Source organism: Theobroma umbraticum, unplaced genomic scaffold (genome assembly GCF_002168275.2).
Source record: "Theobroma umbraticum cultivar Fairchild unplaced genomic scaffold, ASM216827v3 scaffold_147.0, whole genome shotgun sequence".
Classification (NCBI taxonomy): domain Eukaryota; kingdom Viridiplantae; phylum Streptophyta; class Magnoliopsida; order Malvales; family Malvaceae; genus Theobroma; species Theobroma umbraticum.
Window position 1 is genome coordinate 9111060 of NW_018397259.1, and position 14468 is coordinate 9125527.

Consider the following 14468-nt stretch of genomic DNA (forward strand, 5'->3'; position numbering starts at 1 on the left):
TAGTAAAACTATCATTTATATAAAAAAAAATTATTTGATTTATTTTTGCATAAAAAATGTTCAACAAAATGTATGATTTTTATTTCGAAATAAAAAAATTTATATACCTATTAAAGGGTGGAATATGAAACATTGAAATATTCTTGTAAAAAGAAAAAGGAAGGGAAAAATTAATGTTTAATATCAGAAAATGCCAATTGCCAAGGGTAGCAACATTCATGGAGTTAACTGTTGGAAAATTACAGAACTGATACACTAAAATCACAGAACATCACCACCACCACCACCCAACATAAATTTCTCAAGCACAAGCAAAATTTTTCTTTCAGCTAAAGTGTTTTCAGCATCTCAGAAGAAAACAAAAGATGCCTAAACAAAGTTTGAAAACCAGCCCGGTAAGAAACACAAAAGAAAGATAATCAATCATGCTGCACAAAGACTTAGTCCTCATCCATTCCCGCAGGCTGATCTCTCCTTGGACCTCCAGCTGGTTTTGCCATGATAATCTACAACATTGAATGAATGGCATGGTCAGCTTGGTGAAGGAAATTTTTCAAAACGGTACATGAATGTGGCGCTAAGGAGTAAATACAGTGTTCTTTCTATTTTCAAGCTTTCTGTTTCAAGCTGATTACCTGATCTACCCGTAGCACGGTGCAGGCAGCATCTGTAGCATATTTGAGAGCGAAAAACCTGCCAAAAGGGAAAACACACACACAAGAAAAGGAAGTCAATGATTGTACTTTTGTTGACACATTTATGGTTGAGGTATGAAATGTTAATTTTCCACACAAGTAAGAACAATAGAATCACAAGCCTTAAGGCTAACTTTCAGAAGTTGTAAATAGCAACTTACTTAGTGACATAAACATCCCAAATGTTCATGGTTGAGACATCATTGCAAACACCATCCTCAGAGTCACCTCCTCCCAAGTCGATGCCCACTTTGGTATTTCCAGATGCATGTTTTTCATACAGCTTAGATATAACATCCATTGGATTGAGTCCAGCATTCTCTGCCAAAGTTCTTGGTACCATTTCAAAGCTTTCAGCGAATTTAGCAATGGCATACTGATCCAAACTGCAAAATATTCCATGTTAATATTAATAGTCTCTTCTAGTACTTATCTAAATCTACTATAAAAACCAAATCTATAGCAGATTCCTAACTAAGAGATCAAATATACATGACAAATCCAAGATATAAAGAAGTAATGTAAAATAAACTTGACGGTCAACAATGCAAAAGTTGCTTCAATTGAGACATCCAGCACAGCCCATGTATAAGATTAAAAAGTGTTACTATGTCCAAAAGAAATAGTAGTTAGGCAGGTAGACTGTCATCAAGGCACAAACATTCTCATATGCCATTCATGCAAGTGTAACACATAATCATGCAAGTTAAAGATGAAAAGTTACATGCAGAATGAAACTTTGCAATAAGCAAGTAAAAGCAAAGGAAAACAAATAGATCACCCTGTTTCCTTAAAGGAAAAGTCCTTCAATCTTCTAGCCAATTCAATCTCAGTAGCTGCAGCTCCAGGTACTATACGACTGTCCCTGCACATTGCCTGACCAAAAAACATGGGCATTAATATTATAATGATACTTCCCTTGAAATTTACATAAAAAAAGGAACAGAAAATACTTTTTCAGCAGGTGAGAAAAACAAAACTCATAAAGATTTATACAGGAGAAACACTACAAACACCTGGAAGAATGAGTAGGGAAAATGAAAAAATTCAGCAAAGATAACCTTATATGTATTCACTCCATCATCAACAGCTCTTTCAAGATCATCCAATATACTATCAGTACTTCCTCGCAGAACCACAGTGGCAACTCTGTTACCACCTTCTTCACTTCTCACAACAGTGACCTACATTCAATTGGCAAGGCAAAATGAATCAAGCAAAAGATAAGGACCCAAATATGACTAAAGCAACCCCTTCAAACATACCCGAGAACCACCGATTTCCTCAACTGAAACTGAATCAACAAATCCCAAATCATCTGGCTTTGGTTGGCTGAGTTTCAACTATCGGAAGAATGAAAAACCCGTTAGATTAGAAAGCAAAAGGTATAATCATTTTTCTTTTAACATAATCTAGATAGAATGCTCACGAGAGCAGCAGTGCCTGTTGTGCGGCAAAAGCGTCGCAGTTCAAACTTTGAGCTGATTTTCAAGACCATTAACCTACAAGAAAAAGATCCCCAAGTAAAAATGTTTAAAAAGACTGCAAAAGCTCCAAAGCAAAATATTTGTGGCTCTGAAAATTGGCCAATCTGTTAACACTTTATATTCAACATCATAGCAATACGGAAACTTAATCAAGAGAAGAAAGAACAAAAAGCACAATTAGAACTACAAAATGGAAACAAAATATACTTGTAACGTTCACAGAAATGCAATGCCATTTCACCGACTGCTCCTCCACTGACAATAACTTTGGCACCAGAATCAGCAACTGCTTTGATGAGCTCCTCAACCTTAGCTTCTTCAGTTTTTGCATAATTCTCTAGCTGCAAGGATACACCAAGAGAAAACCTTCCACACTTAAACATATTTGAAAAACCAATTTTCTGATCAACATAGACAATCATAATAGATATATAATCACCATAATGGGCACAAATTGAAACGTATACATACCTAAAAGACAAGTGTTGTATATTATGCCTGAAAAGCTCAGATTAAAAAATAAAAACAAGTTGAGAAATTCTCATAATACCTGCTCAGCAGAGTGAATCAATACAGTTCCTTTTGTTTCAGTAGCAGATGTATCAATACCACTGGCAAACACAGTCACCTAATATGAAGTGAGCAGAAAGGCACTAGTCAGAAAGCAATGAGAGAAAAACTCTTGTAAAACTTAATCAATGAGAAAAGGAAGGATAGAGAAAAATAAATGTGTACCTTAGCCTTCTCCATTCGTTTTATACTTCCCACAGCATCACCTTTTAAAACCATCCCCCGAACAATTGTACAATTATGCAAACCTCCTCCAACAAGCTTTGACACACGGACATTATCAACATCAAAATTCGCAGGATTCTTGGGGCAGACTTGGATACATGCCTATGATGCACAAGAAACAAAGAAAAAAATGTCATGACATCCTTTATGGGAACAGTAAATGGAATAATTAATTAGCGATACACAAGGGGAATGATTTGCAAATTACATCAGCTATAAGGGAACACAAAATATCTTCCTGTCCATGCTGTTTGCTAGCAACAGCAGCTTTCATTCGAGTAACAACTTGCTCTTTATTCCTAACATCCATATTTTCAGAACCTTTCTCCACCAGTTCTGACAAAACCTCAACTGTCTGTAAAAACATTAAAAAAAAATAAAACAGAACGATAAATTAGCCCACTTCATCATCCATGTTGAACAACACTTAGTCATTTAAGTTACTTGGCAGAGCATAGGGGAAACCTTGTTAATTGCTTTTGTATATCCACTAATGATCTCACTAGGGTGCAAGCCAGTCCTAATAAGCTCCTCTGCGTTTTGGAGCAGCTCCCCGGCAAAAGAAATCGTCAAATTAGCCCCATCACCAATTTCCTCTTGCTGAGCCTTACCCGCTAGAACTAATATCTTTGCAGCAGGATGCTGAACCTCAAGCTCATTGACAATAGTAGCAGCATCATTCGTGACAAAGAGCTTGTCTAAATGATTAATAACCATCTTATTCATACCTAAGGAACAGTAGATCAAACATTAAAGCAGAACAAGAATTCAAGTAAATGCAGAATTGGGAAAGAACAGTTGATCCGAATTTCAAGCAGAAACAGAGTAAGAAAAAAAAAACAGCAGATTTCGAATCACAAAAAAAGAAAAAGAAAAGCGAAGAGAGAGAAATGAATACCGTCGGGCCCGAGCGAAGTGCGGGTGATGGTGGAGAGTTGCTTGCAAGCGTCGATGTTTTTGAGAACAGCTTCGTCGAGGCCGGAGAGATGCTTGTGACCTTCCTTCAGCATCGATTGTATCCCATATGGCTGCATCGAGAACCCCATTTTTTCTCTTCTTCTCCTTCCTTTCTACAGAAACCTTACTCGAAGGAGAGCAAGAAAGTGTAAAACCCTAACCCTAGAAATAGAGAAATGGGGAAAAAAATTGAAACTTTTTGGGTTTTAGAGAAGAGGGAAGAGCAGAGAGTGGAGGTGTAAGTCCCAGAAAGCCCTAGAAATGAACTTACCCCCGCATGCGCGATGCACGTGAGAGAGAGAATTTGCCTTTAATAAGCTTTTTCTTTTATTTTCTGAAAATGCTTTTATCATGTAATTTCTTGCAATTAATAACTAAGAAATAAGTACTTTTTTATTTTAAAAAATAAATACTATTTAAAATCCTAAATAATTCAGATATTTTTATAAAGATTTGCTCTTATTATTAGACACCAATAAAAAAATTTATTAGGATTTGATAAAAAAAATTTTGTTTGATATTAGAATTTGATAAATTTGAGGAATTAACATTACCAACAAATTTATTTACTTTTTAATTAAAACCAAAAATTCAGGCCAACAAATAAAAGAAAAATTAGACCATTTTAGAACCACATTTATTTGGTAAAATTTTAATATTTTAGGAGTTAATTTAATTCATTTTTTAATGGTTAAAATAGTATTTACAACAGATTAAATTTCACATTTTTTACACATTGTTCCCATAATAGAAAGATTTGAGAACAAGAACAGCACAATATCTTCTCTTTTACTTTCCATATATAGAAACAACCATGTCTTCATCAAATGCAAGATGCAAATAGGATTAAACTACATTCCCCCTTGGGCAATTTTCTTTTTCTTCTTCCTCAACTCTGTTCTCATTAAGAAAAAAACAAAAGGGATAACAAGGGATGAAAATGGCAAAAGAAGAAAAAACTCAAAAGAGGGTATTGAGCAGTGTCAACATTCTGTCTCACCATGCTGCTATAAGGAAATGCTGAAAGGTGTTTGCCTATTCTTACTTCCTCAGGAATTAAGCTTTAACCAAGTCCCAGCTAATAAAAAGAGCAAAATAGGCAGATATGAATTAGCTAAACTTGTTAATAACCCAATCAAAAGCACAAATCCTATTCTAAAAATCTAAGAAGGAAGCCCATTAGCAAGCACTTGCAACGCAAACTGAATTGGCAGGACCATCTTCAGTTGGAGCAACAGATCCATTCTCTTCTACGGGTTTCACATCTCCATTCGACTTTACTACCTCCGCTGCGGATGCAACCGGTTGTTCTTCAATCAAGGCTGCCTCTACAGATTTATTATCTGCAGTCTCCTTTGCTACTGCCGAATTTTGTTGGTTATCAGTTACAACATCATCATTAGGCTGCCCATTTGAAACCTGTTTAGGAAGAATTTGAAGTAGTTAATATTTAAACAGTTTATGCAAGCCATATACCAGGTTCTATATAATAGGAAGTAAGAAAAACAGGCACATTTAATTAAAAGCCTGATATACCTGTTTTTGTAACAGCTGATGCTGGGCCTTTTTCTCCTGGATTATCTTTTGACGAGCCTCATAAAATTCAAAATCATCAAGAATGCATGTCTTACTGGAATGGTCCTTAAAGATTTTGAGAATCTGAATCCCCTGCTCAAAATTAACCTGCAGCAGCCACCAACCATTTACAATGGGAAGAATGAAAATTACAAAAACAAGAAATAAAACACACACCGACACAAATACACAAAGAGAGAGAGAGAGAGAGAGAGAGAGAGAGAGTACCTCCTGGGTGTCCCTACTATTAGTAACGGGCTTGTTCTCATTGTTCTCAAGTGTTATGTGCCTCAATGAAGTGTTTGGCACATCCTTAACGATGCGCCACTTCACAGGGAAGCAACCAGTCCACTTGTCTTGTTGCCAGTATTCCACAGTTTTGTTAAAATCAACTGGGCCCACCATCTCAGCTAAACCAACAAATTGTCCACTGGTATTAACCTGGAAAAGGCGCAGGCTCGGTAAAAACCATGCATATCATATACTCACTAAATCAACACAGCAGAGAGTAACGTTACTCATACTCACAGAGAACAATAGAAATACAGGGCAGCCATCAGGCTTATCTTTGGCCTCACAGAATGCTGCATCTAGTTTCTTGTTGCCATTAGATGTACTGGCCCACACATTGTATTTAATACTTTTGTGGACATCATCCTCACTATAGGATTTAATGACAAAAAACTTTGCATCTGAATAACTCTCAGGAAAATCTTCTTTATTGTACTGCTCCATATCTGGAACAAGAGTAACATTGTTCTCCTTGTCGCTCTCAGCCAGTGGAAGGTTCTGATCTTTGACAGCTAGTGTTGCAGATTCAAAACCATCCTGATTCTTATACCCCTTTACTCTAGGCCCTTTGTTCAGCTCACTTAAACCATCCATATTCTCTTTGCCATAACCACGACCCCTAGATTTGTTGTTGCTACCAACAGTGTACCACCCTAGTCCTTTCTTCCAGGAATCATAGCCATATGATCCATAACCAGAACCACCCCTGATGGTGTTTCCATAATGACTGTAAGCCATGTTGTTCTGGTACATGTGGTTCATGTATCCATATGCTTGGGCTACGCCTGATGATGGTCTTGCATTATGCAAATTCTGTGTTCAGATCATTAAGAACAATTAGGTCAATCGACAACAAAGAAAGAACAAGCAAATCCTATATCTATCTACCTACCTATCTATCAATCTACTTTGCGACTTTGTATCTGTGTTTGTGCATGTGTATGGGTTAGAGTTTAGATATCTATAACACAGAGATTCAAATCTAAGTAACAAGCAGTTTCAACATACCATGACATGAGGGAATGGGTGAACATTCTGATTCCTGCCAGATGAAAGGTTGTTCGTATATGAAGAGAACCCACTATTTGCAGCATGCTTGGATTGCCCATTAGAAGACATCGACATATCTAACCAAGGAACTGTTGACTGAATCCCGTCATAGCTAAATCTTGGATCCTGATAACCTAGGGACAGATTACCTGTTGGCAAGCCTCCTCTTTTGTAAGACGCATTGGGATTTAGGGAAGAGCTTTTGAAAGTTGGTTTTAATGACCCTGACCCATTATTACTGCTCAAACCTCCACCACTTGCTATAGCGCTTGAATTTCCCTTAGTTGTATCAATTGATAAGGAAGCTTGTTCAGCTACACCAGAAGTCGAAACCTCCACTTGAGATGCACTGGCTTGACTAGTCTGCATAGGTGGTTGGTAATAAGGACTTGGATAATGGTATTCTTGCAGCGTATGCAGCTGACCATCATGTCCCATAGCAGGAAGAGGTGAACTGGGCACAGAATACGCTCCATATGGCATATAACCATAAGTTTGCTGGTACATGTAAGAGCCATTATCACCATAGAAATCCTGTCAATGGACATTAAGCTTATTAAATACAATACTCAGACTGAAAAGATTTCCAAAGCAAATTAACAGGATAAAAATTAAACCCATTTCTATCTTCCAAATACCAAACTCTATAGAAAGAAAATATCAGCAAGACCACAAATTACAAATCCAAAATTCATCAAAACAAAAATGTTAGCAAGACCACTATATAAACTCCAAATGGACACTATTTTTCAGACCATTATACAAAAAGCATATTGCCAATGACTGGTTTCAGAACAACTTCAAGAAAGAATTAGCCTTCTGCCTAAATCAACAGGCAACAGTGGTAATCACCATAACAAACACCCATTTCTCCCTCAAAGATTTTGCATTATTGTCATCACAAAGGGGGCTGTTGACAACAATTCAGTTTATACAAGTAACCAAGCAGCCCACTTGAATCCCACGGCTCAAGTTGCACAGAACCTAATAAAATTGTCAACCAACTAATCTAACGAATAAAAGTAAAATATTTATCAACCACAAGAATAAGAACTCAGCATCTTGCAATCCAAGCAGTACCTTCTTGACAGGCTCAGGAACCTTGGTGGTCTTAGCCTGTGAATCCAGAGACAAGTTTTCCAGTGAATCTGCAACTTCTGTGATTGTGGTAAAGGATACAAAACAAAACCAAGAATTTTAAAATTAAACACTACAAAGGTTCAGATATATCCAAAGCATACCACTTAAACCAACAACAAAACCATAGCTTCAAGCAATCAATATTACACATAGTATAGACCATCCACCCACAAATTTATCGCTGTTCACAAATTGCAACAAACAAAGATCCAAAGATAAAAACACATTTAAATTCATAAGCTACCCAAACCATCATACTCAAATCTATAAAAAGATGAAACATTTGAACCAAGAGAATAGAATTAAGCATAAACTGATTAAAAAAAAAACTTTCCAGTAAACCCTGCTAAAACCCATCTAAAAAGTCACACAAAAAATTCAAAAGCAAAGATCCAAAGATAAAACAGATTCAAATTCATAAACTACCAAAACCAACAAATCCGAATCCATAAAACTGAAATTTAGTATATATTTTTTTAAAAAAAAACAACTTTTGAATAAACCCCGCTAAAACCCATATAAAAAATCTATTACCCAATAAAGTTTATTAAAAAAACAAATAACAATCAGTTAAGACCTGAAAACAAACAAGCAAATCCTTAAAGAACCAAAAGTTAATACTAAAAACCAACAAAAAAAGAAAATAAAAATATCCATCCACGAATCTACAATAACAAAGCATACCCAGAGGATTAAAGTTAGCAAGGATACGATCAGAGGTGGCCATGATCAAAGATCAAGGGTATTGATTTAGAGAGAGAAACTAAGTAAGAGATAGAGACAGAGGGAAAAGGAGGAGGAGGAGGAAGGAGTGAAAACAAAACCCTAGAGTTGAAACAGTGAGAAAGTTAAGGAAGAGGAAAAAAGAAAGGCGTGGAGAAGGGGTAGCCGCCAAAAACCCAAGAGCTTTGGGAGAGTTGGGTTTTAGAATACACACATCAAAGACTAAAAAAACCTTTTTTTATATCGTATTATCAATCAAATAAAAGCAACTAATTTATTGCTTTCCACAACTTCTTTTCCCCCTTTTTTCTGTGAGAGAGGGAGAGATTTGTTTTCGGTAGATTTTGTCACTAAAATGGAAAAACGGTGATTCAAATGCCTCCACGGCTCCACTTCCACATCAGGATAATTTCTTTTCTAGGCATTCTCTTTTTGTTGTATTTTGGAAGGAATGCCCTTTGTTACGTTCTGGGCTTTTGTCCTTTTGGGCTAAGGAGTTGGAGATCCCATGAATGAATGCTACACCTTTGGCATGGGTTTGGTTTGCGATTAGGCCTAGGCCTCAATGAGCACTCATGGTGCAAATGATGGCTTCATGTGAAATACTTTTTGCCATTATTAATAGCACTATGCTTGAATGAAAAATTAACATGAGCGTCGTATGCATACCCCCTTCTAGCGTGAGGCAGCCCCCTACTCCTCTGGTTAGGGATGCTACTGGCAAGTCTAAAGTAAATTCAATGCTTTCACATCTAGTTGTACTAGCGTGACCTTCACTGTCATATAATATATGTAATCTTTATATTATAAGGAATGGCGACAGGATGAGACGATTATTTACCTGACCCAAAAAACCTTGTCTCTGTTGGGTCGATACAGGCAAAACCCGAGCGACGAAGGGGCCTCGCCATCCATAGTCTCAACAGGTTACTCTTATGAACTCTTTCTACATGTGCCTTGCCTTATTTAACCCATGATGGTATTGTTGATTGCACACCATGTAACCTTACTAAGGCCAATTGTTCAAGGGTCGGTATCATCTCAAAGTGGCAACAGTCTCTTAAAGAATGAGGGGATCATGCAAGGTTTTTGAAGAAATAAGTATGCTACCAAAATTAGGCCCCATGTTGGAGCCTTTGGAAGTGAAAATGATTGAGCTGCATTGTGTTCCGTTGGGCTACTGATGTCAGATTTTCCCAAGTTACAATTTTCAAACAGTGCTTTCATTCTTTTGAAGAAAACATGGAACATCAGTAAAAGATGGTAAATTGTTGATGACACACAAATGGACCTCCTTAACTTTTGGTAGATCTATGCATAAATCCATCAGTAAACAGTTCCTTGCATTTAGACTGAATTAAAGTGACAAGCCCGGAAACACATGGGGAACTTCCCATGTGCAAAATCTTGCGTCACAGTTCTCAACCTCTTCTTTGCACACAAACCATAATGAACGTTATCCACCTTTACTTGAATACAAATAAGTAAATGAGAAAAGAAAAAGTAAGCTGCTGGCCCAAATAAATTCACAATGGATTCCATCATGTAAAGTGTTGCATTTTTTATTGTTGACATATGATTTTACGTTACTAGTATGATGTTAAATCAGTTTTTATCCCTCTATAGGAACATTAACTTCCCTCAAAAGTTTAGCAGCATCCTCAGGAAAAACAGGATTTATGTAACATCCAGATCCAAGTTCAAAACCTCCTACACCAGTTAACTGAGGTACTATCTGTAAAAACCAGTGACTGTATGGTAACTCTGAGTTAGTAAGCTGAAGTGGTGAAGTATGAATCATGAAATTGAATGGTGGGTTATTCAACTGCAAAGACATCTTCCTAAGCATGAGTTTTAGCAAGCCACCAAGATCAACTGCCTGCATACAAGTGAATCAAATGGAGTATTAAGTTCCTCAACTGTGAAAAGGTTGGGAAATATGTGAAATATTATAATGCAATGCTAATCTGTATATTGTTTTCGTTATAAACAAGCATAACATATTACTGCATTTTCTTTAATTCTTTCAACTACTCCATCTGACAACTCAAAATATCCCTGCTCTTGTATTCAACATTATCTCTACAATATGACATGCATCTCAGATGACATAATAAAAGTCAAAAGAAAATCCAATTTTCTTTAAGTCATTATGGCTACTTTTTATTTGAATTTCCCAAAAACACGAATTCCACTACCCCTCATTCAAATTTCATATCACTTGTGTTATACACCTATATTAGACAGTATTCACAAGACTACAAGTTTATGGAAAAATATAGTCATGATATTTCCCACATGTCTGTCTCCTTAAAGATTCCCACCTCCTTCGCAGATTTGAAGGCGAAACAGGCATCATGAAACTAGTATTGCTAACAGACCAAACGAAAGGTACTAACAAGGCCATCTTTGGTTCAGTAAATACTGATAAAACAACACTTGCAATATGCTCTGAAGGAACTTCTTTTAACAATAAGTCAACAACTCATAGAAATACTCACAAAGTGTCCAACAATCATTTGACATTTCATGCCTTTTCTTGCGGATTTATTTCTTTTGTAGATGAGTGACAATGAGAGTTCATATAAGAAATTTTCTAGCATTGTCATCCCCACCATAAGTTTCGAATCAAACAATCTGTGTGAAACTTGTGATCTCATGTGACACTAAGAAAGGCATAGGTGAAACCATATAAGAATAAAACCAGGATGCATAAGAAGTTACCTTTTCATTGTCTAGTTCATCAAAATGAGAAGAATGATCCTGAGGAATTATCCATATCTCAAAAGGAAATGAAGCAGCAAATGGAGCAAGTGAAATAAAATGGCTGGTTTCATTAATCAAAAGGTCCTTTGATTGAACCTCACAGAGACTACATTTCCCTGTCTGATTAAAATACTCCTTCATACTACCAACTCGAGCAGAAACGCTAGGGGGAACAACTGGAAGAGACAGTATCTGACTGTGAGAGTGACTCAGAGAAGCCCCAGCTGAAGCTCCATGGTTCTTAAACACCTAAAAAAGCATTAAACCAAAATCAAGTGAAGTTACAGTAACAACCTGCAAGCATGCCAAACTAACACAAGAACAGAAAGAAAGAGGAAGGGAGAGATGGGATGCCCTGAATCAAAAATATAATCTTAGGCCTTGTTATTATTAGAAAGAAAAAATACTTGGGAAATGAAAACACTAGCTCTCGAAAATTGGAAACTTATGAAATGAATGAGAATTAAGGGCTTTTATAGCTATATCATAAAAATGCACAATGTAGTCTGATACTACTAGTATTGGAGAATCCCTTGTTATGTAATAGTTTTTTGTTTAAAAGATACCAGAATGCAAAGCATAAGCTTCAGGGCACAAAAATTAAGTTTCCCAACAAAAGAACAATCCGTAACTTGATAAAATTAAAAGCAGATTCGATCATCAAGACAACAGAAAAACTATAGTCTTGACATGGTTCAATGCAAAACTAATTCAACACCTGATCTTTAAACAACCCAACAGTCTTTTTTCCACACAAATCCATATTCACACATAAAAACATTTCAAAATATACAACTTTGCATCAAACAAATGCTTTCAAACATTTACCATCCCCAAAAAAGCATTTCTTTTACAAAAAAAAAAAAAAGTTCTTGTTTTCTTACCTGAACATATTTGATTGAATCAAATCCTTTAATCTGCTCAATCCTCCTCTTATAAGCAATTAAAACATCACCAAGCTCACTCGGACTCAAATCCGACAACTGAACAGAGTGAACCGGAGTTTCAATCACCACATCATGAAACCCAAACCCGGGTACGACCCGACCCCACCCGCCCGAATCGATACTCGAGTCGCCATTTTGGCCAATTGGGTACTCGAGATTCCTGCTCAAAGCCGGATACAAGTTCTCGATGACCCGGAGTTTCCAATTCGGTTGGTTCGGGACCCGAAATATCTCGGGTGCACACTGGTGCTCATTGCCTATGCAGAATGGGCATGAGGAAGAATTATGATTAGGATTTTCTGAGGGTTTCGACTTGAAATCGGAGGGCCGTTTAGCTCTGGCCGGAGAGAATACGACCCATCGATTCGTTACCGGGTCTTTTCGCAGTTCGGGGCTCCGAGTTGGTGCTGGAGTTGCCATTATTGTTCTTTTTTTTTTCTTTCTTTTATGCTATTTTTGAGATTATTAACAAAGTTGGGTCGTAACTTTTATCAGTTTATGCCATGTTTGTCTTGGCCCAATTAAAAAATCATTTAAGTATTTTTCTTTTACCATAAAATAAATTCAACAAATCAATATACAACATATCATTAATAAATTGTAAAATAATATGTACAAATCTACTGTTTTTTTATATTAATTTAATAATAAAAATAATAATTTTCTTGAATTAATGTAAGTTTTAAAAAATGTTATATTATAATTATAATTAGATATACAATAATTTTTTATAAAAAATTAAGAGGAAGAAATTTCTTTTTCTATTTAAAAATTTCAATAACTTTACAAGCTTTTGTTTGAAAACTTTTTGAAGTACTATATATAATTTGCCTAAAAATGAGATTTTTTTTTTCAAATTTAAAGTTAAAATCCAAATGAAGTACTAATTGGTACTTTAGGTTTTCATTTGTACTAATATTGCTAAAGTAGTAAATTCCACCCAATAAATTGGGTAACTTTAAAGAATATATGAATATGTACTGAAATGAGTACAAAAATAGGTAAAGATTTAAAGAGTTTCATCTATATTTCCATCATGAAAGCTACTTGTACTTTATTTTTAAAAAAAATCTTATTAAAAACATACATGGAAAAAAGAAATTACCTAAAAATTACAAATAAATAAATAAATGTCGATTTTCTCGATCAATCAATTGGTCATTGAAATTATGGAATAACATTTTAAAAATATGTTAAAAGTGAGAAAAAAAACTAATTTACTATTGAAACTAAAGGGCATAGCAAAAGTTATAAACAAATGAAGTAGAGATTGAATATTAATGTGCAATTATTACTTGTGAAAAAAATGTTAAACATGATAAAAGCAGTAACGTGATTACTAACACTTTTTAAATTTTTATGTTCATATTATAAACGTTGATTTATGTCTATATTTGATTGGAATAAACCAAATTATCGACTAATCTTCTATGGGTTAAACCCAATTTTTTAATTTGATTTAATTTAACTAAGAACAATTTAGATTTGTTTGTAAAGGTTGTTGCTTTCCTGCTAAAAAGTTCAACCCTTTGTTTATTCTTGTCAAAAGAACTCTTTTTGGATATTATTAATCTATTACTATTTATAGTTGTCAAATGGGCAATGGCAGCCAGAGAAGGCAAAAAAAAAAAAAAAAAAATAATTTTGAGAGGTAGCCAAACCTACCCACAACAAAGGGAGAAGTCTATGTAATTTGAATCATCTCACATTGGCATTTTTGTCAATCCAAAATCCACATGCTAAATCCCATGGTCCATATATTTAAATATTTTCCATATATAATGAAGTAAACAAATATAGCTAAAAAAATGCATAAAATATTTAATATTTATAAAGTCAGTTAGTTCTAGGTCTTTGTAAGTCCACAATACAAAAATCCCTTTTGGCTACCACATTGCCACATTTGCATTTCTCATGTTTACTCTCATAAAACCATACAATTTTTTTTCCTTTTAATATTATTTGAAATCAATAAAAAATTCACATTAATTAATTGGTATTTAAAAATCATTTTCCTTTTCATTAAAAGGAAAATACTAAAT

General features: G+C 35.3%; 3 protein-coding genes across 4 annotated transcripts; all 3 read right to left on the reverse strand.

Moving 5' to 3' along the window:
- Positions 1 to 140: 140 nt before the first annotated feature.
- LOC110415104 (TCP-1/cpn60 chaperonin family protein) lies at positions 141 to 4176 on the reverse strand. Its single transcript, XM_021426603.2, has 13 exons — positions 3876 to 4176; positions 3443 to 3705; positions 3186 to 3332; positions 2918 to 3079; positions 2733 to 2810; positions 2390 to 2523; positions 2125 to 2197; positions 1961 to 2038; positions 1757 to 1879; positions 1477 to 1571; positions 857 to 1081; positions 636 to 693; positions 141 to 506 (listed from the first exon to the last, which is right to left on the reverse strand). Exons 1-13 carry the CDS (start codon positions 4021 to 4023, stop codon positions 441 to 443), a joined length of 1650 nt encoding a protein of 549 aa, XP_021282278.1. The 5' UTR covers positions 4024 to 4176; the 3' UTR covers positions 141 to 440.
- A 577-nt stretch (positions 4177 to 4753) lies between these two features.
- On the reverse strand, positions 4754 to 9080 carry LOC110415716 (YTH domain-containing protein ECT2-like). Of its 2 annotated transcripts, none has more exons than XM_021427417.2 (7): positions 8675 to 9080; positions 7931 to 8007; positions 6809 to 7384; positions 6038 to 6613; positions 5738 to 5950; positions 5471 to 5617; positions 4754 to 5353 (listed from the first exon to the last, which is right to left on the reverse strand). In XM_021427417.2, the coding sequence occupies exons 1-7, from the start codon at positions 8715 to 8717 to the stop codon at positions 5114 to 5116; spliced, it is 1872 nt and encodes a 623-aa protein (XP_021283092.1). In that variant the 5' UTR covers positions 8718 to 9080; the 3' UTR covers positions 4754 to 5113. The 2 variants fall into 2 exon arrangements, with proteins under 2 accessions (XP_021283092.1, XP_021283093.1); XM_021427418.2 differs by having other exon boundaries at positions 8702 to 9079.
- A 958-nt stretch (positions 9081 to 10038) lies between these two features.
- LOC110415353 (putative galactose-1-phosphate uridyltransferase) lies at positions 10039 to 12915 on the reverse strand. The gene is made up of 3 exons (XM_021426977.1): positions 12364 to 12915; positions 11438 to 11728; positions 10039 to 10592 (listed from the first exon to the last, which is right to left on the reverse strand). Exons 1-3 carry the CDS (start codon positions 12844 to 12846, stop codon positions 10326 to 10328), a joined length of 1041 nt encoding a protein of 346 aa, XP_021282652.1. The 5' UTR covers positions 12847 to 12915; the 3' UTR covers positions 10039 to 10325.
- Positions 12916 to 14468: the final 1553 nt, after the last annotated feature.

What these genes read in the sequence shown, in the direction of transcription:
- LOC110415716 (XM_021427417.2), bottom strand. Translation starts at nt 8,717, where the DNA reads ATGGCCACCTCTGATCGTATCCTTGCTAACTTTAATCCTCTGG. An exon ending in TGCTAACTTTAATCCTCTGG is followed by an intron (nt 8,008 to 8,674) that starts GTATGCTTTGTT and finishes CCACAATCACAG; the next exon opens with AAGTTGCAGATTCACTGGAA. An exon ending in CTGTATTTCTATTGTTCTCT is followed by an intron (nt 5,951 to 6,037) that starts GTGAGTATGAGT and finishes CGCCTTTTCCAG; the next exon opens with GTTAATACCAGTGGACAATT.
- LOC110415104 (XM_021426603.2), bottom strand. Translation starts at nt 4,023, where the DNA reads ATGGGGTTCTCGATGCAGCCATATGGGATACAATCGATGCTGAAGGAA. An exon ending in CACTTCGCTCGGGCCCGACG is followed by an intron (nt 3,706 to 3,875) that starts GTATTCATTTCT and finishes ACTGTTCCTTAG; the next exon opens with GTATGAATAAGATGGTTATT. An exon ending in TGTGTTCCCTTATAGCTGAT is followed by an intron (nt 3,080 to 3,185) that starts GTAATTTGCAAA and finishes TGTGCATCATAG; the next exon opens with GCATGTATCCAAGTCTGCCC.
- LOC110415353 (XM_021426977.1), bottom strand. Translation starts at nt 12,846, where the DNA reads ATGGCAACTCCAGCACCAACTCGGAGCCCCGAACTGCGAAAAGACCCG. An exon ending in ATTCAATCAAATATGTTCAG is followed by an intron (nt 11,729 to 12,363) that starts GTAAGAAAACAA and finishes ATGCTTTTTTAG; the next exon opens with GTGTTTAAGAACCATGGAGC. An exon ending in ATGAACTAGACAATGAAAAG is followed by an intron (nt 10,593 to 11,437) that starts GTAACTTCTTAT and finishes ACTTGTATGCAG; the next exon opens with GCAGTTGATCTTGGTGGCTT.